General features: G+C 40.1%; 1 protein-coding gene across 1 annotated transcript; it reads right to left on the minus strand.

Annotated features, from left to right (window-relative positions):
- Window positions 1-247: 247 nt before the first annotated feature.
- b9d1 (B9 protein domain 1) lies at window positions 248-26980 on the minus strand. Its single transcript, XM_059979076.1, has 7 exons — window positions 26825-26980; window positions 20489-20557; window positions 8626-8737; window positions 8253-8349; window positions 5784-5846; window positions 3182-3249; window positions 248-2710 (listed from the first exon to the last, which is right to left on the minus strand). The coding sequence occupies exons 1-7, from the start codon at window positions 26885-26887 to the stop codon at window positions 2586-2588; spliced, it is 597 nt and encodes a 198-aa protein (XP_059835059.1). The 5' UTR covers window positions 26888-26980; the 3' UTR covers window positions 248-2585.
- Window positions 26981-27586: the final 606 nt, after the last annotated feature.

Here is a 27586-nt window from a genome sequence, read left to right on the forward strand (position 1 = left end):
TTCAGTAATAGCTTTTAGAAAAGATAACTGAAGAGTGATATGGCAAAAATAAAAATAATTGGCTACAGAAGAGGATGACAGTGTTTGTTTATATTGTGTGCCTTGGCATTAACAAGTCCTGTGGTCAAGTAAAAAAGTGGACTGGAAATGTAACAAAATTATATTTGGAAAGAGCAAAAATGAGTTAATGATCACGGGTATAGGCACAATGAACTGAATGGGCAACTGAATTGAAGAACTGAATAAATGATTTTGAGCTGTTTTATTTTGAGGTACATTACGTCAACCTTCTCCTTCGAGGATGAATGAGATGAATGGATTTCCAGCAAAACCTAAAATGAATTCTAAACAGAGGTGCAAGGTGAGTTTTAAATTAGTTAAAAGAATAAAATCCAAATATAAACCCATAACAGTTTAAAGCAATAAATAATAGCCACACAACCTAATAATATGATTGGCAAATATAATAAACATTTGAAAACAACATTAGAAACATAAACATAGAAAATCCACAGGCCCTTCGGCCCACAAAGTTGTGCTGAACATGTCGTGACCTTAGAAATTACTAGGCTTACCCACAGCCCTCTAGTTTTTCTAAGCTTCATGTACCTATCCAAAAGTCTCTTAAAAGACCCTATCGTATCCACCTCCGCCACCATCGCTGGCAGCCCATTCCACGCACTCACCACTCTGAGTAAAATACGTACTCCTGACATTTCCTTTGTACCTACTCCCCAGCACCTTAAACCTATGTCCTCTTGCGGTAACCATTTCAGCCCTGGGGAAAAAGCCTCTGACTATCCACACTATCGATGCCTCTCATCATCTTGTACACCTTTATCAGGTCAAAACGTTCATCTCTTTAACTACTTTTTAAAATAAAGATAATACCTCACTGCTCTCTTATAATTAATCACTAGGAAAGTGAATAGTATTGGATAGCTGGTACCAACTAAGGTTCTATCTTCTATTTTATAATTAGTAATCACCAATCTATAATAATTATTGTAACAAACTATAGTTGGCATTAAATGGAACCTTTACTCTTAATATGTAATTATTTGAGGCCATTTATAAACAAAATATTATACAGTCAGCATTGGTATTGAAAATTGAACCCGCTTGACTAGCCTTTATCCTTTTGATGTAACTAAAGTGTGGGCATTGATCCCACAGTCAACAAGGACTTCTCGATTTGTAAAGCCATGGGTAAAAGTCTGAATTTATAGAATCAGTTGACAAGATGAATTGGAAGGACTGCCAGCTTGCCACAAATAGGAGAGCAGTAGAAGTGTCAATTTTAAAGGAAATTTAAATTGTAAAAATAAAAAAAACAGACACAAATTGATGCACTGTGGACAACCTGTTATGATCCATATTTTAACTATTATTTCTGTACTTCCTAACTTAATGACAAATGTTGCCTTTCTCTATATTTTACCAAGTGAATGTGCTATACACAAGACCAGGATATAAGTAGATTTCAACTGTTCATGGTGCTAGCCTTCTCATTCTCCAAGCATTAGTCCTATCACTTCACAAGCACTTACAAAAACGATTTTCTTGGCTAGAATTAAATACTTTCATTCCTCATTTAATCAAGTAAAGAGTGCTATTCTCATGAGCACAGCTATCATGATTTAGCTGAAGTCTTAATGACAAAAATGTCATTAGTCAAATTTTCATTAGTGTTTTTATAAATAGTTCATCTGAAAAGAAATGTATTGAAGTTAAACTATTAAGCTAACAATATCATAACTAGTTACAAATGAGTTTTACAAAAACATTTCAGACCTTTAGTTGCAGCAAATGACATCAAGAATGCAGTAAATATATCTTGCGTTGATTTAACAGTACATGCAGTCAATCCTTAAAGCCCTTTAATCCTATTAGAATATTTCAGATGAGATAGGGTGATCTTTTGCTTGTTGGGTAGGATTACCTTGTAGGCAAGTGTATTATTGCTAAGTAATCTAATCTTACCAGAACAAATGTATTGATAGCAAGGCTAATGTGTATTAACTTTCAGAGGCATATTGCTGAAACAGGGTAGTTCACCCATTTGTTTTAAATATTTCACATTAATGTTTCAGGACTTTTCCAAATTGCTTGCTAGCTTTTTTATTAAACTTGTAGAGAAAACTGACCTTTCATCACAAGATGTTTACTCTTGGACTGGGATCTTCAATGAACTTATCCATATCTTACCAATTAAAGATTGTAAGAACATGAGCCAGTGTCGTCTTTTGAGGTACACTGATCTCTCAGAAAATGAAATATTGTGAAACATATTTAGTTCACCCTGCAGCCATTAATTGTATTTAGTCAGAACACAGTAGGCTGAGGCAGTTCAGTTAAAACAAAATTTAAACAGACAATGTTAACCAGTTTGAAATTCAACAGACAAGAATACTCAGCAGATCGGGAAGTAGCTGTGCAGAGTGGATAAGTTAACATCTCAAATTGGCCTTAAATCAAATAGAAATAGTTGGAGATAAATAAGTTTTTAAAATCAGTAACCATTCCTAGTTCTAATGAATTGTCACATCTTCCAAAACATTAATTATCTGCAGGATGGGTTTCACTTAGCCATCAGATGTTCCAAGAGTCTGATTGTTAGGAGGTATTGCATCATATCCCAATTTCTTCAAATCTTTGGTGACAACGTTGAAGGAGATGGTAACAAAGCCTTGAGACAGAACCCTTGTAACTAAAAGTGCACAAGAAAATGCAAAATATTAATATCAACTGTTAAAATATTTAAGCTAAATAAATTGTTTGTAAAATAATTCCTTCTAAATGCCCTTCTCTTGGACAGGATTTATTACAAGTTTGCTACTGAAGATACCAGTATGTAAAGGAATTCTTTGTTATTGTGTAGTCTCAGTAAGTAACTTTTTAATTAGTGGAAGGCAGGAAAATCAGTGTGGTAAAATAATTTAACCGTGCACATGGAATAGCAAGAGACTTGAAATAAATTCTATACCTTATAATATACCTGACAATAACACTGAGTGTTTAAGAATAATGAATTTCTACAAAAGGAATTTTTGTGATGTTAAAACAAATTTTGGATGTTACTGTCATGAAATGTGGTTCATGAAGTTGCTATTCCTGTCTAAGTTTTCAGCTTCACCAACAGCAGCTTGTGAGCAAGAAAAAAAACTTCAGTAAGGCAAACCTTCTCTTCCTTCTCCTTGTGCAACCAGTTTAGCATCTGTGAATTCAGGACGTCTTCCCATGAGCCAGCTAAACCGGTGGGGGTGGGGGGGGGGGCGGGAAGAAGAAAAAACTGATTAGACCACAGCCTCTTTTTTTTTTTGCAGATTCAAAGAATGTTTTTTATTTGAGACCGTGTAGAGAATTTTTTGCTGCTCTCCTGAGAACAAGTCATTGCAGAGCAAAACAATGAAGAACCTAAACATTAGTTGGTTTAAATTTTGAGCCCAGACAATAGGACTGAGGCTACATCTCATCACATCATCCAGTAATTCCTATTACATCAATCTGTTGCAATAGTTCTAGAAAGTGAATTTCATTTCCAATAGTCTCAATTATTGATGTTCCACATATGGATTGTAAATTAAGTGCCAAGATGGTGTAATAAAATGATTTGGCAGCACAAACGAATATTGACTTGGGCAATTTGCCAGAGGCTGAACAGTAAAATGAACCAGTGTTCCCACACAAAAAAAAATTATTTTCAGCAATGTTAGAAAACTGGGTTTTAAATGGAGCAAGTGCAAATCATGTTCAACTGTAGATTTTAAAACTCAACTACCCAGGAAACAAATCAAACAATAATCTTGGCATAGGTAAAATAGTCAGCATATCATGGGCCAAAGGGTCTGTACTGTACTGTTCTGTGTTGTCAAATAAAATGAGGACTTCCAGTGCAATTTGTGAAGCTGCTTAATGTAACTTTGTTTTAGGGGGAGAGTCTTCTATTACCATTCAAATCTACCACATCTGTACCCTTCCTGTTTAGCATTCTAAACACCAACTCCCATAAATTACAAATGGAGAATTAAAACTGTTGTCCTCCAATAACATCATAAAATGCACTATTTTTACTTGTTCTAACTTTGTCCTAATTTCTCATGAAAACTTCTCTAGTTCACAGCTGACAGCCAGAAAAACAAAACTTATCCAGGCAAGATCAAGCATGGCACAGACTCTAGTTTAAGAAAGAATGAGTAAAGTCCAAAAACGTTTATACAAAATTCTGCATTTTAACTAAGCAAAATAAGTACATGCTGTCCACAGGAAACAACAGGGTTCTGTTCGTATGAAACTGTTCATAACCCAGCAAACATCTGTCTATATGTAAGGGATGTATAAAAGTCACATGTTCATAAGCTGGAGAGGACCTGTTACATATCTCCTAGTACTAAAAGCCCCAGAGTCATTTCACTCCAGTGAGGTTGCAGAGTATTCACAATGATGTGGAAAAAAGTGTTGGGGAGTACTAAAATTAGATTGTGATTTAGATGTAGGTAGAAGTATGAGTTGAACTGTTTAAATACTCACAAAACCTTGTTAAATTATTCTTTCTGCCCTATGACTACTGATAGCAACTGCAGAAAACTTACAGTATCTCATCACCTAGCAGCTCTGGGAATAAAGTTGTAATAACAAGAACTTAAGTATTTCATGATCTGAATAAAACATTGTATGAGGTACTCTTGACATATAACAGCCCTAATGGAAGTCAACAGAGGTAGAGAAGTGTAGAATTGCAGAACAATAAGTCAATTTACCTATGCATATTGGGTCTTGATTAGAACCAGAACATGGCCACTTGGTCCTCTAAGGTGGTCTGGTTTATATGGATCTAGATCCAAAGTCCCACTCACTGCAGATGATACCAGAACACACACCTCCCACTATTCCATCTTCCTTCTCCCATAATGCTGGATGCATGCTTATTACTGAATGAAGAAGCAGACCAGATGGCTCACCACTACCCCCACCCCCTAGATGCTCATTTCCAGCCCCAGCCTACTGGTTCCCAGTCATCCTAGGAACTAACCAAGCAGCTCAGACCATACTTTCAATCAAAAAGGGAAAAAAAAGATATACTTAGATACATTTGCAGAGAGAAAAAAAAATCACAGTATAATAGCATTGATTGCCTGTTATTAGTTACTCATCAACATAAGGAAAGACCAGTAATGAAAACAGATATGGCATTGCTTATTTAATGGATAAATAAGTAAGAGAAGGTGATTGTTAAACCCTTACTGCAAGCAACAATGGTAAATAAATATCAATCAATTAATGGTTTCCATCCATTCACTGGATGTTGGTATTATTAGAAAAATTGCCATTTTGCTGATTAATAATGTGAAAGCACTTTGGACCAGTGCCATCCTTGTACCATAAGAGCAGGAAATGTTGACTGACATGCTGAGTACTCACAGCACTTGTGGAGAGAGATGAGCTAATGTTTCACTTCAGTGCCTTCATCAGAACTTGCAAAGAAATATAGCTAAGGCCATTTTATTTGCAATCCTTAGGCTGTTATTCTGGGAGGGTGAAGTGGCTTAAAGGAAGACAAAAATAACCTTGAAACTGTTAGAGATCTATGGAAACTGATGTTGGTGAATTAGCTAAGAGTCATTGGTAACTTTACACTGCCAATCTCTCGATAAATACCTTAAAGTAACCAGGCTATACTGTATTTTTATTGCTCACACTTTACAGTTCAGTATATTCTCCAAACTGCAAGATTTAGTTTGAGCTCAGCTATCTTGAGCTGCAATATCTAAGAATCTTAATACCTTGTAAATTTTTGCAGTCTTGAGGACGACTCAGGAACAAACATTGGAATGGTTCTCTTGTGCCTAAAAGGGGAGAAAAAAGTAGTTTTCCTAAGTAAATTGTAACCATTTCATAGGAACAATTTTTTAAGCATTTCATTCAACTTATCAATTCACTGTAGGCATATATCAAATTAACCATCAAATTTCTTGCAACAATTTAAAACAAAAAGCTTGTCAGCTTCAACAATATCTGTTCCTCTGGTGCAGATGGGCAATGCGAGAGTATGAACTGCTCTTCTCAAGCTGTTCCCGTACAGTTCAGATGATAGCAGGAACATATCACTGGCATTGAAGAGGGTCCGGAGGAAGTTCACGAGAATGATCCTGGGAATGAAAGGGTTAACATACAAAGAGCATTTAATGGTTTGGGGCTTCTGTACTTGCTAAAGGTCAGAAGAATTGGGGGGGGGGGCGGCAGGGGAGGGATCTCAATGAAAACCTATTCAATATTGAAAGCCCCAGATAGAGTGGATGTGGAGATGTTTCCTATAGTGGATGTGTCTAAGACCAGAGGGCATAGCCTCTGTAAAAGGATGTCCCTGTACACCAGGGGTTCACAGACCTCTTGCTAATGGTATTGGTCACTGCATAAAAAAGGTTGGGAATTCCTGCTCTAGACAGAGTCTAGGAGGATTTTCTTCACCTTGTGGTGGTGAATCTGGAATTCATTGCTACATACAGCTGTGGAGGCCAAGTCACTGGGTATATTTAAAGCAGAGGTTGATAGGTTTTTGATTAGTAATGGCATAAAATGTTACATGGAGAAAGCAGGAGAATGAGGTTAAGGCATAATAATAAATGCCATCGTGGAATGGCACAGCAGATTCGATGGCAAAACGGCCTCCTAATAGTTTATGAAATTGAAGCGAGCAAATAAAATGTAGTAAAACAAAATCATTTTGCAGCCTGTTATACTACAAATGTGCATGACTGTCATGATTGTAACATTATACTATTAAAGAATACCAAGATAAACTTTATAAGTAACATTTTTGAGACTTACCACTGTCATAAGATACCGCACATTGGTGCAAGATCAATATGAATGATTTGGAGTATTACACTGAATTTAATTGGTTTTTGTACTTTCTTATGAAATTTCATCTAGGTACTTTTCTGTTGGCTTTTTATCTGTTCCTGATTTCAGTGTCATATAGTTATAACTAATAATTCAGCAAAGGAAACTGACACTCGTAGCTTACTTGTACTCAGTGGCCACTTTATTAGACAGCTCCTGTACCTAATAAAGTGGTTATTAAGTGTCTGCTCATTGTCTTATGCTACTCTAGCTCAAGGTTCAATGTGTTCTATATACAGAGGTGCTGTACTGCATAACCGCTGCTGTAACATGACATTGAGTTATTGCCACCTTCCTTGCAGTCTGGCCATTCTCCTCTGACCTCTTTCACAAGGTGGCTTTTGTTCACTGGATGTTTTTAGTTTCTTGCATCATTCTCTAAACTCTAGAGACTTGTGTGTGAAAATTCCAGGAGATCAGCAATTTCTAAGTTCAAAGTAAATTTATTATTAAAGTACATATATCACTATATACAACCCTGAGATTCATTCTAAGATACTCAAACCACCCCGTCTAGAACCAACGCTCATTCCACAGTCAATGTCACAGATCACGTTTCTTCCCCATTCTGATGTTTGGTCTGAACAACTGAACCTCTTGACCATATCTGCATGCTTTAATGCACTGAGTTTCTGCCACATGATTGGTTGATTACATATTTGCATTAATAGTCTGGGGGCTCTTCTCTCCATGGTGCTAAGGCTGTGAGACTGCCCCCAGCTGCTGTGCTTTGTGTCTGCAAACTGAGTAGTGATTGGCCCCGCTAACATGGTGAAGCGAATACTGAGGCTTTGGGCCTGTTCCGACTGCTCCATGGATTTGGATGGATCTAAGGACTCAATTTGGGTCAGAATGCTGTTACAGTTGCTGGCTTCTACAGTCTGCATGATTTGTTGTTTTCTCTCTTTCTCTGTGGTGCACATTGGAGGTTGGTCTTTATTTTTAAATTGGGTTCTATTGGTTCCTTGTTTTGCAACTGGCTGTAAGCAAACAAATCTCAAGGTTATATAATTTATACATTCTTTGATAATAAATTTACTGTGACTAATGAGCAAGTGTACCTAATGAAGTGGTCACTGAGTATAACTTTCAGAGTTTAGGATTGAACTTTATGAATGCAGATTTTTGTTTTGGCCAGAGCCACAGCTCTCATCCAAATACAGCTCCTATAATTTCTGAATGCAACCCCAATTAACCCCATCATGTCATTCATCTACTAAGTCATGTTCTAACAGAACTATTACATCCTGGATTTCATTAGTTTTGAAATGTAACATTTGTTGGGTTTATAAAGCTTTCCAAATTATTTAGAATCCCAAGAAAGCATACTTAAAAAAAAAATGACTTACATTCCAGGAGTCATAGGAACATGAACAGCTCCATAGCCACGGACCACATCATTTCCAAACAGATCAGGTCCATAAACACTTACTACTATCTGAGGCCCTTTGGAAAACAAAGACCAAAATAGGTACTCAATTGCTACAAAAGGTTGTGCATAAATTCAGTACTTAATATAGACAAACAAGAAAATCTGCAGATGCTGGAAATCTGAGAAACACACACAAAATGCTGGAGGAACTCATCAGGCCAGGCAGCATCTAGGAAAAGAGTACAGTCGATGTTTCGGGCCTAAACCCATGTAATGTGGGAAAAATGTAACACTTTTATACATTTTTTAAAGTTATGCAGCTTTATGTAAAAATTTTGAGACATACTTACAACCATATGGATTGGTGCTCTTGAATGTGATCTCCATGGGAAAATTCCACACAAAGCATTGATTGCAATCCTTACTTTTTGATGTTATTTGGGAAATCCCTTCCTCCAAACCCTAAAAAAAATTCAAAGATAAAAGTCATTACCTAATAAATTAGCAATTGTCATTACCTGTTACTCTTTTTCAATAGATGGTTGTATTTTCCATCTATTCTCTTCAGTTGCTGAAGTTTTATGCTTGGCCAATAAGCCATTCATCAAAACTACTGGTAAGTTTCCAAATTGCGATGTATTTTGTAATATTGTATCTTAATATATTAAGTGAACCACATTTTATGAGAGAGAGGAGGACAGTAGGTGGTCAAATTTTAAAGTGGATACCTAATTTGCATTTAATCTTCCAACATTATTTGTATTTTTACTGTTTCTCTAAGGCCTTTTAATAAGACCATAAGATACAGAAGCAGAAGTAGGCCATTTGGCCTATTGAGTCTGCTCCGCCATTCAATCATGGGCTGAACCAATTCTTCCAGTCATCCCCAATCCCCTGACTTCACCCAATACCCTTTGATGCCCTGGCTAATCAAGAACCTATCTATCTCTGCCTTAAATATACCTAATGACTTGGCCTCCACAGACTCTCATAGCAACAAATTCCACAGACAATAAGATAGCAAGAATCATCATTATTATGTGCCGTAGACGATTATGATCTTCCATCCATCCCTAATCCGTGGGGATGACCCCTTATCATGTTGCAGTTTCCATTCCTTTCTCTATACATAACCATGATTATTCTTGGCAAATTGTTCTACAAAAGTGGTTTGCAGCTGGCATAGCATCTATAAACGGGTGAAAGTTGTTTTTTTTTATAAACAGACAAGGATATGGCTAGGATTAGAAGTCTTAAGTTATAAGGAGAGAATGGCCAGTCTGATATTTCTTTTCGCTGGAGAAAGGAAGTTGAGTGATGTCCTTATGGAGCTTTATAAGATCATGAAGCACTTAAGGAGTAGGCAGATATAGTCCATTTTCCCCAGGAGAGAAGCATCTAAATGTAAAGGGCATAGGTTAAGGTAAGAGAGGAAAGATTTAAAGGGGGTGCAAGGGCAAGTTTCTCCCCACATAGAGTGTGGTAGATATACAGAACAAGCTGCCAGAGGAAGTTGTAGGGCTTGGTACAATTACAAAGGTTTAAGAGATGTGGGCCAAATGCAGGCAGAAGGGATGAGTAGAGATTGGTATCTTGAAGAGCACTGACATGTTGACTGAGTTAAGGTATTAGGAAGGACAACAGGCTTCAGAGATGTTTTACAGATATATCTGGATGAAAAAAATACATACCTCTGTAGATAGGCACACTGATAATGGATCTTTACTGCATTACTGGGTCGTTATTTACCTATGCAAGATCTACAATGAACTTGCTCTTTCCGTGCTAATTTTCAAGATTCTTTTTCCACATAAGCTCCTTTTTTCATTTTTTCCAGCATTGGAACATTTGCCAATCAGAGGCAGTATTTTTTTTAATTATTCTGTTCCCTTGAGTAGTTGGGCTGTTATATTTAGACAGATGTGGATGTAATTTTAAAAGGTTAAAAATACCACAGAACCAGTTCTGAACAGACCTGGCCTCTGCCCAGACTTGCTGACCTTGGTCCCCATCCACCCAGATTTACCTTTCCAGATGCAGATATCTGGATAAACCAGCTCTCTGATGCCAGAAATACTCCAGAAGGAATAAGTGGCCTTCAGTGGTGTAGTGAAACAGTTCATTGGTGCCAAAGCTTTTTAAGCCAGAGATATTTAATAATTATTCAAATTGATTTAAATAATTAAAAGTTATTTTCAATTGAATATGTATTAGAATATTAAAGGGTTGAAACATTAAAATAAGAGAAGAGAAACCTATTGAATTTTAAAAGGCATTGATTGAGTGGATGTGGAGATTTTGTTTCCTATAGTGGGGTGTCTAGGACCAAAGGGTATAGCGTCAGAATAGAGGGGCATTCTTTAGAACAGAGATGGGGAGGAACTTCTTCAAGCAGAAGGTGGTGAACCTGTGGAATTTATTGCTACCAATGGCTGTGTAGGCCAAGTCATTGGGTACACTTGAAACAGGGGTTGATAGGTTCTTGCATGGGGAGAAGGTAGGAGAATGGGGTTGAGAGGGCTTATAAATCAGCCACAATGGAATGGTAGAACAGACATAATGGGCCAAATGGCCTACTTCTGCTCCTATGTCTTATAGAATGGTGAGACAGGAGTCTGAGATGATTGTTGGACTAAGGATAACTGGTAGGTTTAGCCAAACATGGGAAGGAATAAGTGGAGATGGAAGAAAACAGTAGCTAGATAATGGATGGAGGCAGAGGACCATCAAAAATAATCTCATTATATGGTGGTATCTTAGATAGGTATGCCTGAAAGAAAAATGGAGGGTTATGTGAGAGGAAACATCAGGTTGATCTTGGAGTAGGTTAACAAGTCAGCAGAGCACTATGTAGCCCATATTGTGGGCCTGTATTGGGCTGTATTCTATGTAATATAGGCAGAACCTTTTTCTGAGAGGTTCAGTGATTCTCTTCAATGGGCCATCATACAAAGAAGCAGAATGGGTCAAGCTAATCTCTGTGCCAAGCTGGTTCAATGACAGGTGCAGCAGTGGAGGGAGAGGTCAGAATCACAGGCATTTGACCCTGGCCTTGTTTTGAATTTGTGTATTTGGCTGTACAGATACAAGAACTGAGCTACAAAAGCCTGAAAATGACCAATGTAAACAGTAAAATGTAAGATCTTAACAAGGTATATCATGAGGTCAGGAGTCCACCTTATTGTACAAGAATTACGTTCAATAATTTTTTTTTAGTGTGTGGCACCAGACAGTCAGCCATTCTCGTCTGGTGCGTGGTATCAGGATTGGTCTCCTTTTGGATTAACTGGGCCATGATATGAACATTCCTGACTCGACCCTTGTATTTTTTACGAGGCCGAGTGGCTAGCTCGGCGCTCAACCTGGCACGGATCTACCTCGTTTTACCTATATCATTACCCAAGAGACAGTGCTGGAGGAGCCTCAGCTCTTGAGCTTGTCCAACGGGTCTGAGATTCTTGTTCCCTGTGTGGACGAGAGTGGGGGCTAAATGTAGTTCAGAGAACCATGCAAGTGGGGGAAGAGAAATGCAGAGGTAATTGGAGATAGTATAGTCAGGGGAATAGACAGAGTTCTCTGTTGTGAGGATAGAGCATCCCAAAGGCTGTGTTGCCTGCCTGATGCCCAAGTTCGGAACATCTTATTTGACCTGCAGAGGAATTTGCAGAGGGAGGGGAAAGAGGGACCAGTTGTCATGGTCCATGATATACAATGATATCGGTAGAACGAGGAAAATGGTTCTGCTATGGGAATTTGAGCAGCTAGGAACTAAATTAAAATGCAGAACCAAAAAAGTGGTAATCTCTGGATTACTACCTAAACCATGTACAATTTGGTATAGGGTTAAGAAGATTAGAGAGTTAAATGTGTGGCTCAAAGATTAGTATGGGGGAAGTAGGTTTGAATTCATGGGAAATTGGCACCAGTATTGGGGAAGGAGGGGGCTGTACCAATGGGACAGGCTCCACCTGAACTGTGATTAGACCCAGTAAATTCCATAACTAGGGGCTGTGGATAGGGCTTTAAACTAAGTAGTGGGCGGGGGGGGGGGGGTCCAACAGATCAGCGAACTATGAATAAAGTAAAAAAAGAAAAGTGTGGATAAAGAAAAAGCAAAAGATAATAAAAGAGAAGAGTGGAATGAAGAAAAGTCAAGCACAAAAGAGTAAAAGATTACAAGATTTTAAAAGCACAATGAGTGTAAGAGCACTTTATTTGAATGCCTGTAGTATTGAAAACAGGGGCAGCGAACATGTGTCACTAATCAGTATAAGGGGTTATGATTTAGCAGCAATTACAGAGAGGTGGTTGTAGGGCGGAGAGGATTGGGAATTAAATATCCAAGGGTATCAGGTAATACGGAAGGATTAGCAGGGAGGTAAGGGGGGGTGGGGTAGTGCTCTTAATTAAAGATGAGATCAGAGCGATAGTGAGAGATGATACAAGATCTAAGGAGCAGAATGTTGCATCCATCTGGGTAGAGATTAGGAATAGTAAAGGGGGGGGGGGGGTCATCGGTGAGAGTTGTCAATTGGCCACCAAATAACAACATTACAGTGGCACAGGCAATAAACCGAGACATAACTGAGGCATGTAAGAATGTAACAGCAGTTATCGTAGGGGACTTTAACTTGCACACAGATTGGGTGAATCAAGTTGGTCGAGACAGTCTTGAGAAGGACTTCATAGAATGCATCTGTAGTGGCTTTCTAGAACAGCATGTTACTGAACCTACAAGGGAATGTGCTTTCTTAGATCTGATCCTGTGCAATTAGACAGGTAAAATTAGTGACCTTGTAGTTAGGGATCCTCTTGGAAAGGGTGATCACAGTATTATTGAGTTTCTCATACAAATGGAAGGTTCAGTGTATTATACCTAAACAATGAAGACTGCAATGGAATGAAGGGGGATAAAGACAGGTATGTTCAAATGCTGTTCATAGACTTCAGTTCAGCATTCAACACAATCATCCCTAAGAAGCTGATTAGAAAGCTGAGCCTACTGGGCTTGAACACCTCCCTCTGCAACTGGATCCTAGACTTCCTGACTGGGAGACCTCAGTCAGTCCGGATCGGAAGCAGCATCTCCAACACCATCACACTGAGCACGGGGTCCCCCAGGGCTGTGTGCTCAGTCCACTGCTGTTCACTCTGCTGACCCACGACTGTGCTGCAATGCACAGCTCGAACCACATCATCAAGTTCGTCGATGACACGACCATGGTGGGTCTCGTCAGCAAGAATGACAGATCAGCTTACAGAGAGGAGGTGCAGCAGCTAACAGACTGGTGCAGAGCCAACAACCTGTCTCTGAATGTGAACAAAACAAAAGAGTTGGTTTTTGACTTCAGGAGAGCACGGAGCGACCACTCCCTGCTGAACATCGACGGCTCCTTGGTAGAGATTGTTAAGAGCACCTAATTTCTTGGTGTTCACATGGTGGAGAATCTCATATGGTCCCTCAACACCAGCTCCATAGCAAAGAAAGCCCAGCAGCATCTCTACTTTCTGCGAAAGCTGAGGAAAGTCCATCCCTGCCCCCCCCCCCCCCCATCACATTCTACAGGAGTTGTATTGAGATCATCCTGAGCAGCTGCCTGGTTCGGAAATTGCACCATCTCGGATCGCAAGACCCTGCAGCGGATAGTGAGGTCAGCTGAGAAGATCATCAGGGTCTCTCTTCCCACCATTACGGACATTTACACTACACGCTGCATCCACAAAGCAAAAAGCATTATGAAAGACCCCACGCACCCCTCATACAAACTCTTCTCCCTCCTGCCATCTGGGAAAAGGCATTGAAGCATTCAGGCTCTCACGACCAGACTATGTAACAATTTCTTCCCCCAAGCTATCAGACTTCTCAATACCCAGAGTCTGGACTGACACCTTACTGCCCTATTGTCTTGCTTATTATTTATTGTAATGCCTGCACTGTTTTGTGCACTTTATGCAGTCCTGGGTAGGTCTGTAGTCTAGTGTAGTTTTCTCTGTGTTGTTTTTTACGTAGTTCAGTCTAGTTTTTGTACTGTGTCATGTAACACTATGGTCCTGAAAAAAACGTCATCTCATTTTACTATGTACTGTACCAGCGGTTATGGTCGAAATGTCAATAAAAGTGACTTGACTTGATTTGGCTAGTGTAGACTGGGAACACAGGCTATATGGTGAAATGGTTGAGGAACAATGGAAGACTTCCAAAGAGAACGGTGCTCAACAAAAGTATACTCCAGTTAAAAGCAAGGACAGTGAGGGTGGGGAGAGCCATTCTTCGATAACTAAGGAAATAAAAGAAGGCATCAAACTAAAAGCTCGTACATACAAAGTCGCTAAGAGTTGTGGGAAACTGGAAGATTAAGTGAACTTTAAAAAGGAACAAATAATCATTAGTCAAGCAATAAAGAAAGGGAAGCTAGATCATGAAAATAAACTAGCACAAAATTTAAAAACATAGTAAAAGTTTTTATAATTATGTAAAAGTGGAAAAGGGTGGCTAAAGTAGGAACCTTGGAGGATGAGAAGGGGGAATTGATAATGGTTAATGAGGAAATGTTAGAGGCTTGAATGACTATTCTGTGTCAGTCTTCATGGTGGAGGACACGTCTAACATGCCAAAGGGAGATGTTATGGATGTGATAGGTGGGGAGGACCTTGATACTATAGTTATAGATACTAAAGAGGTAGTGCTGAGCAAACTGGTGAGCATGAAGATAGACAAGTCTCCTGGTCCTGATGGAATGCATCCCAGGGTACTAAAAGAAATGACAGAAGTTATAGTAGAGGCTAAGGTGATAATTTACCAAAATTCTCTGGACTCTGGGCAGGTCCCCATGGATTGGAAGACAGTGAATGTCATACCACCATATAAGAAATGTTGTAGGCAAAAGGCAGGTAATTATAGGCCAGTTAGTTTAACATCTGTAGTCGGGAAAATGCTTGAAGCTATCTTTAAAGTAGAAATAACGAGGCATCTAGAAAGAAGTAGATCCATTAGGCAGATGAAGCATGAATTCAGCAAAGTTAGATCCTGTTAGACAAACTTACTGGAGTTCTTTGAGGATATAATGAGCACAGTGGATAGAAGGGAACAGATGGACATTATTTATTTCGATTTCAAGAAGGCATTCGATAAGGTGCCGTATAAAAGACTTATCCATAAGGTAACGGTGCATCGAGTTGGGGTGATGTATTAGCATGGATATTGGATTGGTTAACTAATAGAAAGCAGAGTGTAGGGATATATGAGTGTTACTCTGGTTGGCAATCAGTGGTGAGCTGTGTTCCGCAGGGTTCGGTGCTGGGCTCGCAACTTTTCACGATATACATTAACGATCTGGAAGAAGGGACTGAGTGCAGTGTATCTAGGTTTACTGATAACATTAAATTGAGTGGAAAAGCAAATTGTGCGAAAGATATAGAGAGTCTGCAGAGAGATATAGATAGGTTGAGTGGGCAAGGGTCTGGCAGATGGAGTACAATGTTGGTAAATGTGAGGTCATCCACTTTGGAAGGAAAATTGAAAGAGCAGATTATTACTTAAATGATAAAATGTTGCAGCATTTTGCTGTGGAGAGGGACTTGAGTGCTTGTGCATGAATCACAAACGGCTGGTTTGTGGGTGCAGCAGGCTATCAAGAAGGCAAAGGGAATGTTGGCCTTCACTGCTAGATAGATTAAATTTAAGAGCAGGAAGATTATGCTGCAACTGTACAGGGTACTGGTGAGGCCACATCTGGAGTACTGTGTGCAGTTCTGGTCTCTTTACTTGAGGAAGGATATACTGGCTTTGGAGGCGATGCTGAGGAGGTTCACCAGGATGATTCCAGACATGAAGGGGTTAGACTATGAGGAGAGAATGAGTCGCCTGGGACTGTACTCACTGGAATTCAGAAAAATGAGAGGAGATCTTACAGAAACACATAAAATGATGAAAGGGGTTGATAAGCTAGAGGCAGGAAAGTTGTTTCCAATGATAGGTGAGACCAGAACTAGGGGACATAGCCTCAAGATTCAGGGGAGTAGATTTAGGATGGAGACGAGAAGGAACTACTTTTCCCAGAGAGTGGTGAATCTGTGGAATTCTCTGCCCAGGGAAGCAGTACCTCAATAAATATATTTAAGACAAGGCTGGGTAGATTTTTGCATAGTAGGGGAATTAAAGGTTATGGGGAAAAGGCAGGTAGGTGGAGATGAGTCCAAAGCCAGATCAGGCAGGATCTTACTGAATGCTGAGCAGGCTCAACAGGCCAGATGGCCTACTCCAGCACCTATGTTCTTATGTTGAAAAGAGTTTTTGGGGACATGCCAAATTTCTTTAGCCTCCTGAAGAGGTAGATGAATAAATTCTTACCAATTTCTTGGCACTACCAAAAATAAGAGTCCCCCCCCCCCACAAAGACAGCTGGACAATTGCATGGTTAGGAAAGGTTTAGAAGTGCCATGGGCCTAACACTGGCAAATCTGACTAGCTTGGATGGAGGTCTTGATTGGCATGGACCAGTTGGGCTGAAGGCCTTTTCAATGCTGTATCTGACTAAGAGAACCTGCACAGAAGTATTGTCGCAAAATATTTTGAAAGATCTACCTTCTCATTGTTCAGAGCTAACTGAACTCAAGTCTGGACTGTTTTTGGGGACATGATCATTAGAATAATATTTGTTTTGGTCGAATAGGTCTGTAGAGAATGCCATGCATGGGGGTGCTGAAGACCTAACTTCACAAGAACTAGCATAGCTTCATGTGTTACTACACTGGATCCACACTGTTTGCACAAATGAGGGGTCATAAAGATGTAAAATCCTGAGTCATAGTAATGAGGTACTGGTCTATATTTTTAGAAAAGTGACATTTTATCTAAACAATTAAAATGAGGAAAAAGCAACTAATTATCTTAGGATACCAACATAACAAAAATATAATTATGGGGCCCCTCTACCACCATTTAATAAGATCATGGATTATTGCAACTTTTTTTTAATTATAACAAGTCCAAGTTCAATTAAAACTCACTGACATCTAACTACAGAGAAACCGACACTATATTATGGGCTTATAAACGATTACAGATTTACTTATCAGAGGAAACTGATATCATTCATTTATGTCTGTGACGCCAATGCAAAGCAACTTAGTTTCTTGCCAATATTAAGGTTTACAGAGCAAGTATATCTTTAATATGGACTTGAAGCTGAGCAGAATACTGAAGTGTCTTAGTTGTACTGTGTAAGGCTAGCATATTTGCAAACTGAACGTCAACTTTTACAGATAAAAGTTCCAGTTGTGTTCCAGATCTTTAAACAATAAGACACAGGCTGAGAATTAGGTAATTTGGCCTATCAAGTCTGCTCCACCATTTTATCATGGCTGATTTATCATCCCATTCTCCTGCTCTTTCCCCTTAACCTTGGACACTCATACTGACAAGAATCTATCAACCTCCGCTTTAAGTATACTCAATGAGCTGGCCTCCACAGTTGAGTATGGCAATGAATTCCATAGGTTCACTACCCTCTGGCTAAAGAAATTCCTGTGTTTTAAAGGGATGTCTTTCTATTCTGAGGCTGGATCCTCTGACCCTTGACTCCCCAACTATAGGAAAGATCCTTTCCATGTCCACTCTATCTGGGCCTACCAATATTCAACAGGTTTCAAAGAGATTTCCCATTCCCCCTCCCTGACCCACCACCACTATTCTTCTAAACTCCAGTGACTACAAGCCCAGAGGTATCAAACACTTACTGTCGATCACTTTCAAAATCAATGCTCAAACATGGAAATACACCCTAGGTATCTACAGTGGATTCCTGGCCAAGTGTCCATTAGACAGACTGACAAAAACTGAGAATAACTATGGGCACCAAAATTAAGGTCTAATGCAGAGGAAAAATAAATTAAATTAAAACCATGTCCTCTATAAATATGTGAGATACTCCTAAGGTATCTTTGAATTTGCAGGGCAACTATTCTGACATCAATTCAGCATAATATAGGAGTAAAAGCATTTAGCCAAGTAATTTTGGAAAGCACAAATAACTGCAGGAAAAATTAATTTTCAAACAGATTAATCTGAAGGATCTGTCAACGTGTAAAGAAGGGCAGCACAAGCATGACCCTATTAATTTGTTAATATGGTGAATGGTTTCAAAGAATATAAATAAAAATCAATTATCTGTGAAATTCAAGGTCACTTTCAATAGTCAGCTCAACTTGGAATTTCGAGATTCAAGAATAATTCAAGCTTTTAAAACTCAGAGCATGGTTTCGACTGCATTTTAAACAATGTTCTGGAAAAGCATTTCTAGTTTTTTTTGTTTTAACAAAGTCGCTAATAGTTTGTACAAAAATTTGAAAATGTCTTCATTGGTCACTTTGTTAATGATGCCATAGATAAGATTCACTAATCTACACAGTGAGAAACTGAAGTCAATAATTGTAGCTGTTCACTTCCAAGTTACCCATGTAACTACACACAGTGGCCACTTTGTACACCTGCTCAATAGTTCTGTGGACAAAAATGCCTTGTCAGAGGAAAATGGCCAGATTGGTTAAAGCAGACAAGAAGGTGACAGTGACTCAAATAATCACACGTTACAACAGTTGTGTGCAAACAGCATCTCTGAAATACATTGAACCTTGAAATGGATGGGCTACTAGTTGCCACTCCTGTACTGAATAAAGTGGCCAAAGTGTAGTCCCATTTGCCCATTTTTCACACGTACATTTAAACATGCAGTGGAATGTGCCATTTGCGTTAGCAGCCGACACACCTGAGGATGTGCTGGGGGCAGCTCATAGGTGCCCCCAGCACATGTTCAATGTTCAACAGAACAACACAAGAGGCAAGAAGTCCTTGATCCCGGACTTACAGACATTGGGCCTCCAACCACCGATCCCTGGCCTGGACTCAGACATGCCATTTGGGCCTCTAACCTCCAGACTCACCAACTTCTGTCTTCTACCTTCAAGCCCTCTACCTCCAGACACACTGAGCACTGGAGTTCAATTTTCACCTTTACTCTCTGGACTTCACTGATCACTTGGTATCCACCCCAGGATTTGCCGGTCATGGGTTTGATCACTGGGTCTCTACTTCCAGACTCACGTGGACCTCTGGCCCCGATGACCTGGAGTGTCACTGGCCCTCGAGACTCCTGCCTGTACAGACCATCGACTCAGAGTTCGCTAGCCTGGGGAATGCTGGAGTCCTCAGTGCCTGACAACTCTGGGATGGCTTACCTCCAACCTGCACTGTGAACTGCAGCCCCTGCCCTGACACTTCATCCCTGTCCCAAAACCAAACCTGACACCCAATTCCCCTCACTGTGTTCAAATCCATCCTAAAAAAAATAATAATTCTGAGCCATAACAATGACAGACATCATCACTTGGGACCATTTTGACCCAAACACTGGCTTCTGCCCTGGTCTCTTCATTTACTCTAGTTCTCCATCATCCATATTCCTAAACCCTAAATCCTAAAACCATTGCCAAAAAACCTAAAAAACAACTGAGCCATGGCATCAACAGATATCACAGTTCAGCCCAATGATGACCACTGTGTTTGGCTTATAGCCTACTAACCAGGGATTACCAATCCTTTTTTATGCCGTGGACCCCTGCAATGAACCAAGGGTCTGTTGACCTCAGGTTGGGGACCCCTGCTCTAAACCTTTTGTGTCCATGTACTTATCCAAATATGTTTTAAATATTGTTATTGAAACTGCCTCAACTAGTTTCTCTGGCAGCTCATTTGACAGATCCACCACCGTCAATGTGAAGAAATTGCTCCTCAGGTCCCTTTCAAATCTTTTCTCTCTCATTTTAAACCTATACCCTGTAGCTTTTGGCTCCCTTTCCCAGAGAAAAAGACGGCATGCATTTAAGTTAAATTAACAGTAAACATATAATGAAGTTATATTGTTTGAGGAATATTTGGATGGTTAATAAAAATAATCAGACTCTCATTGAAAATAGATTTATGCAACCACTGAAATGACATTTCATTTGGATTTATCTTTTAAATTACTGAATTGAAAGAATAGTTTTGCATAACAGCTGTCATTCCACAACATCTGTTTCTGAGAGGCTAGGTTTCAAGCTATGTCACTTTGTTCAAATACAGAATGCGGAAACTAAAACATTTGAGTCTGCCATTAATAATGGGAACTTTATTTGTCATTTCACTAATCTGAACAAATGCTATTTAATACTCACTGTTGTTGGAGCCCAGTCGTGCCCATATACATAGGAATATTTGCAATACAGCTCATCAAATTCAGGAAACTAGGAACAAAAAATTAATGCAGATTTAAATTAAGCATAAATGGGAAAGTTATTCAGCTGACATTAGTACACCTTAAAGAACTGATATTTAACAACAAATTCACTGAAATATACTTCTAAATTCTCAGTCAGCACTAGGAAACAGTGCAGTTTAATCTTGACCTCAATGTGTGGCAGAGTTGCCGTCTTCCGGAAGTAAATTAGCAAGTTCAGCATTGAGTATCACCACATAATGTTTTGCAATGAACTCAACACACAAAAAAATATTAATCTCTTCCTTCCATAAAAGAGAAATACAGCCAGTGTCACTTTATTAGGTACACATCTACAACTGCTTATTAATGCAAATATCTAAATCAGCCAATCATTTGGTAGCAACTCAATGCATGGAAACATGCAGACATGGTCAAGAGGTTCAGTTGTTGTTCAGACCAAACATCAGAATGGGGAAGAAGTGTGACCAAAGTGACTTTAACCATGATGTGATCATTCGTGCCAGACAGGGTAATTTCAGTATCTCAGAAACTGCTGATCTCCTGGGATCTTCGTGTACAATCTCCAGAGTTAACAGAGAATTGTGTGAAAATCCAGCTCTGTGGGTGAAAACACCTTGTTAAAGAGGTCAGAAGATAATCTCTAATGATGGAAGCTGCCTTTTTGAGGCATTGTATTTTGAAGATGTCCTTGATGCTGGGGAGGCTTGTGCTTGAATTTACAACTCTCTGCAGCTTTTTCCGATCCTGTGCAGCAGCTCCTTCATATCAAACTGTGATGCAACCAGTCAGAATCCTCCTCACGGTCCATCCGTAGAAATTTGCTAGAGCTGACTGTGAACTACATTGGCAAGTAGACCACGGAGATTCAGAACTAAAGGTAGGCAATCAAGTTTACAGCACAGAAAGAAGGCCACGTACCTCATTATGTCCATAGCAACTAAAAAGGGAAGCAGAACTGTGACACTGTAGCTTAACGGTTAGCCTGACACTATAACTTGGTGCACCAAAGTTTGAAGTACAACTCCAACACCATCTGTAAGGTACATTCTCCCCATGATCACATGGGCTTCCTCTGGGTACTCTGGTTTCTACCCAATTCCAAAGATTAGTAAATCAAACGGTCATCGTAAGTTCTCTTGTGATTACGGTAGGTCTAAATAGGTGAGTTGCTGGGCGGTGTAGCTCATTGGACCGGAAGGGCCTGTTCCACGCTGTATCTCTAAATTAAGTAAATAAGATTAATCCCATTTCCTTGTTCAACATCCACAACCTTGTAGATAAAACTATCATTCACCTGATTCTGACACTCATTAATGTTATTAAGCAGTCTATTTATTTCCGACTTGTGATGAATAATATCATCTTTGACTCCCTGCATTCCTTTATCTCATGTTCTAATTTTAATAGTTAATTATCCAATTGGTTCCTCACTCTGTATCATGTTATAAACCTTGGTAAACCTGTGCAAGAAAGGGCAGAACTGCTTTTAAATAAAACACCTGGTCCCTTTATAATTCTCCACCACCTCCAACGGGATCCCACTACCAAGCACATCTTTCACTCCCCCCCTTCTGCTTTCCGCAGGGATTGCTCCCTACGCGATTCCCTTGTCCATTTGTCCCCCCCATCCTTTCCCACCGATCTCCCTCCTGGCACTTATCCTTGTAAGCAGAACAAGTGCTACACCTGCCCTTACACTTCCTCCCTCACCACCATTCAGGGCCCCAGACAGTCCTTTCAGGTGAGGCGACACTTCACCTGTGAGTCGGCTGGTGTGATATACTGCATCCGGTGCTCCCGGTATGGCCTTTTATATATTGGTGAGACCCAACGTATACTGGGAGACCATTTCGCTGAACACCTACGCTCTGTCTGCCAGAGAAAGCAGGACCTCCCAGTGGCTACACATTTTAATTCCATGTCCCATTCCCATTCTGATATGTCTATCCATGGCCTCCTCTACTGTCAAGATGAAGCCACACTCAGGTTGGAGGAACAACACCTTATATACCGGCTGGGTAGCCTCCAACCTGATGGCATGAACATTGACTTCTCTAACTTCCATTGATCCCCCTCCTCCCCTTCTTACCCCATCAATGATATATTTAGTTCCCCCCCTTTTTTTTTCTCTCTGCCCATTCCTCTACCTGTTCTCCATCTCCCTCTGGTGCTCCCCTCCCCCTTTCTTTCTCCCGAGGCCTCCCGTCCCATGATCCTTTCACTTCTCCAGCTCTGTATCCCTTTCGCCAATCACCTTTCCAGCTCTTAGCTTCATCCCACCCCCTCCTGTCTTCTATCATTTCACATTTTCCCCTCCCCTCCTACTTTCAAATCTCTTACTATCTTTCCTTTCGGTTAGTCCTGACGAAGGGTCTCGGCCCGAAACATCAACAGTGCTTCTCCTATAGATGCTGCCTGGCCTGCTGTGTTCCACCAGCATTTTGTGTGTGTTGCTTGAATTTCCAGCATCTGCAGATTTCCTCGTGGTCCCTTTAATGTCAGATTATTTTGAGTACACTCTGTGGCCACTTTATTAGGTACACCTGCCCGTAAATGCAAATACCAAATCAATCATGTGGCAGCAACTCACTGCATAAAAGCATGCAGGCATGGTCAAGAGGTTCAGTTATTGTTCAGACCAAACATCAGAATGGGCAAGGAATGTGATCTAACTGACCTTGACCGTGAAATGATTGTTAGTGCTAGGTGAGTTGGTTTGAGTACCTCAGAAACAGCTGATCTCCTGAAATTTTCAGAATGTTGTGAAAAACAAAAAGAAAACACCCAGTGAGTGACAGTTCAGTGGGCAAAAGTACTTTGTTGATGAGAGAGGTCAGAGGAGAGTGGCCAGTTTAGTTCAGCCGACAGGAATGCACCAGTAAGTATGCATTACAACAGTGGTGTGCAGAAGAACATCTCTGAATGCACAACATGTTGAACCTTCCAGTGGATGCACTACAGCAACAGTAGACCACTCCGATACCTGAAAACGTGGCCGCTGAGAACGCTGGCCGTGTTTAGATCCTCAGTACATCTCAAAGTACTTTATGCCATTTAAGTTGTGTTAGAGTGTAGTTATACAGGGAAACTAGCAGTCTATTGTACATTTCATAAGTAATGGACTGAGTTCTCAGTAAGTTGGGGGAGTGTAACACATTTCAGCATATGGAACATGAGGAAGGGGAAAAAGTAGAGGGAGAGAGAGGAGATAAAGGCAGAGAGCAAGAAGAAAAAGGGAGAGTGGACAGGCCAACTGTGTGTCCTGTCCACACCAGTGTCAGAAGATCACAGTTAAAATCTTAGCGGAAATTTGTTAAGAATGTTATAGCTTGTTATTTTTTGTTAGTTATTTTTATATGCATTTGCACAGTTTGGTGTTCATTGATCCTGTTTATTGTTACTGTTCTATAGATTTGCTAAGTTTGCCCACAGGAAAAAGAGTTGCAGGATTGTATGTGGTGACAGGTATGCACTCTGATAATTAATTCTACATTGAACGGATAGTCAGAGATCATCTCTTCACAAAGAGGAGATGCAAAAATCTGGATTTCCCACCCAAAAGATTGCAACAATGCAAATAAATTTAACTTTCAAGACTACGGTCTACTGATTTTCACCGAGTTGCTATAACCAACTAAGTGGTTCCTTAAGGTTGTCACAACTGGAGGTGGTAGTGGGGACAAGCTCCCACTACGTATTAAATGCTCCCAATGGCGTGTATCTCAAATAGCCTCTCACAACTAAGTCAAGCTCCTGCCTTCACACTTGGCTTAGCTACTAAGCCTAGTTGAACCATTTCTACTAACAGAAGAACAGGCAAAGGCAGATTACTGCCACCTTAAAACCAGTTGTTTCAGGCAGATGGGGGTCATCATCTGTGGTTGGCAGCTCATCTAGGAGAAGGAAAATTCTGATCTCAAACCTCCGCTCATACCTACAACAAAGATCAATTTTTGCCAGCAGGGAGACAGATGGACTGTCACTGAATGCCTCAAATCGAAGTGCAGCATGTCCACAGGTCTGTCAAACTACAATCATTCATTCTTAAGTTATTCCATATATTTCGCAATATTTGTTTTTCAAAATTCCAATTCCCCTTGTCTGAATATACCAAAGAATGAAATGCATTTCCAAATATTTAATTAATGCTTCTGTGCTTTCTCCAATTGATTATTAAGTATATGCTAAAGATTGCTTTACTAATGAGAGACATCAATATCCAGGGCACATACATCTCCAGAAAGAGGCACAAGGTAATGCACAAACACGCCCCTGGACTCACTTCATCCAAGGATCCTGAAGCTTCACCCACAGGCAAGGGATCCTTCTTGTCCAGAGTTCAGCATCATATGTTGCACTGATCCATGGCTGAGAAATGCAGACCTTTCTTATAGTAATTTTAATCACAGTGACATGTTTACGGTTTAGAGATAATTTACTATGCCGCTGTGGATCAGGGGATTTATCGTTGTGGGACTGACAACAGATTCACGAATGCAAAGGAGGACAAGGTGATTGTTACTCCAGACGCAATGCAGCATAACAAAAAAAAACAGAATAGCATAAACAACGCAGTAACAATAAAAAGCAATATAAAGGTAAATGTCTGAGTGTGGCCGTATATACAATGTATATGCTACTTTGCACATTGGTCGTGTGCCTTTGTGTGTAGAATTTAATTGATTCTATTTTATTTCTTTGGATCTACTGTGAAAGCTTGAAAGAAAATGAATCTCAGGGTAGTACATGATGACATATATGCACTTTGATAATAAATTAATTTTGAACATAACAGTAGCTTATATATATACATGTATGTCCATAACATTGCAGAGCATGGGTGGGGGTGGATTTGTCTAACTTGGGCATAAGAATCTGGTCTGATATTCCAGTGCAGTACAAGGGAGTTCTTGGATTCAGGTTCATTTCTTTATCACATGAACGTTGAAACATACCATGAAAATATCACACTTGGAGAGGTTGGCCTTCCAAAAGAGGTGTTACACTAGACCCGTTTCCTCTTTCTAGGGTATACTAATGACCTTATTGCAACATTTCACAAGAGTAGCCAAATTCCACCAGTATTTACTCCTTTACTAAAAGGGAAGTTTTAGAGCTCACGGTGAACAAATTGGCTACTATGTTTCCAATACTAGAACAAGCATTTAATGTAACACACACAACATGCTGGAGGAACTCAGCAGATCAGGCAGTATTTGTGGAAAGATATTTCGGGCTGAGACCCTTCATCGGAACTCCTGATGAAGGGTCCTGGCCTGAAACATCTTTCTATAGATGCTGCCTGACCTGCTGAGTTCCTCCAGCATTCTCCTGATGAAGGGCCATGGCCCAAAAGTTCTTTCATTCGATGCTGCCTAACTTATTGAGTTCCTCAACATTTTGTATGTGTTACAATAGATTTCTGTTTCTGTACTGCAGTACTCTATGACTCTAACTCATGAAGGAGGCTTTGAAAACTTCCTGTAATGTTCCCTTCTATCCATTATTAATCCTTTTCCATGGCTGAACATGGATATAGCTAGTGCTTTGGGAATGTCGATTTGGGTGGTTGTGTCACCTGTCTCAACACAAAGCCCACTGAAGGAACTCAGGTCAGGCAGTAGACTTGATGAAGGGTCTCGGCCCAAAACATTAACTGTTTATTCCTTTCCATAGATGCTGCCTGACCTGCTGAGTTCCTCCAGCATTTTGAGTGTGTTATAGCCATTCATTGTAGAGTCCCTTTTAAGCTGGAGACCCAACATACTGCAGCGATAAATAACCAGGGTTTATTGTGTCCATAACTTAAATAAATAATTGCATTCCCAGGATAATGGAAGTAATTCTGATGCTGAAACTTTCTACTCTCCATGAAGTAAGCGCGACTTTTATAATTTCCAAATGTAAATGTCTCCCTTACTCAATTGATACAGTAGTTCAAATGTTGAAAATCTCAGTTACATTTAATACAACACAAGTTTTCACTTTACAAAGTAACCTTTAAAGAAGATAATACAGTATATCCAAGTGATACTTGGTGCAATTAGATACATAGAGCAGCAACTCTCGCAAGCTGTTGCCTTGGCGATGGAGTCCGCCAGGCCCAGGCCGCGGCGCTCTCTGGGAATTGTAGTCGATTTTCCTCGCTTGTCACTTACTTACAGCATAACATTAACGATAATGGGAACTACAACTCCCGAGAGCCTTGTGCTTCAAGAGCCCGAACCTACATTACATCAGTCTTTTAAATCTAGACAAAGAAAATACGTACATCTGCGCTCTCGATTTGTCCGTTGACCATTAACAGGAATACAGAAGGTTTCGTGCCCAGCATAATTCGGAATCACAGCCCAGCAGCACCTAACTGCTGGCACCCCGGCTCCAAGCAAACAACCACCTCTGCCACTGCACATGCGCGCGATTTAATTGCCAGCCTCATACCCCACCTGCAGTTAAAGTTCAGCAACTTCAGTATATAGCCTGTACTGTAGAAGCACAAGTGTTCTGAAAAATTATAATTCTCTGGAGCATAGGAATTAGAAGGAGCTGTAAGTACTTGGCCCATTGAGTCTGCTCTGCTGATCTGATTTTAACCTTATATACACAATCCCATCTAACCATCTGACCTGCTTTAACAAGTATGGGATACAGGGATTTGAGTGGGGAAATGGGACTGAGCCCAGACAGACGCAAGTGTCTTTTTCCCATGCCATAAGGGAAGATAAGATAAGAATCTATCTTCCTCAGCTTCAAAAACACTCAGTCTTTCTTCCATGAGCCCCTCCCCCCAGCAATCGAAAGGTAATGCCTCAGAAAGGAGGTATCCATCATTAAAGACACTGATCACACAGGATATGCCCTCTTCTCATTGCTGTCATCAGGGAGGAGGTACAGGAGCCCGAAGACACTCACAGTTCTAGGAACTGCTTCTTCCTCTCTGCCATCAGATTTCTGAATGAACAATGAACATTTACACAGGCTCGCAATTTTTTTTCCTTTTTTTTTGCCCTCTTTTTGCACTGCTTATTTAATT

Source organism: Hypanus sabinus, chromosome 9 (genome assembly GCF_030144855.1).
Source record: "Hypanus sabinus isolate sHypSab1 chromosome 9, sHypSab1.hap1, whole genome shotgun sequence".
NCBI classification, from domain to species: domain Eukaryota; kingdom Metazoa; phylum Chordata; class Chondrichthyes; order Myliobatiformes; family Dasyatidae; genus Hypanus; species Hypanus sabinus.

Excerpts from the sequence above, each read along its gene's own strand:
- b9d1 (XM_059979076.1), bottom strand. The coding sequence starts at position 26,887 with ATGCTGGGCACGAAACCTTCTGTATTCCTGTTAATGGTCAACGGACAA. Across the intron at positions 8,350-8,625 it reads GAGCACCAATCCATATGGTT|GGCCTCAGATAGTAGTAAGT; the intron begins GTAAGTATGTCT and ends TGTTTTCCAAAG. Across the intron at positions 3,250-5,783 it reads AGACTGCAAAAATTTACAAG|CTGGCTCATGGGAAGACGTC; the intron begins GTATTAAGATTC and ends CCACCGGTTTAG.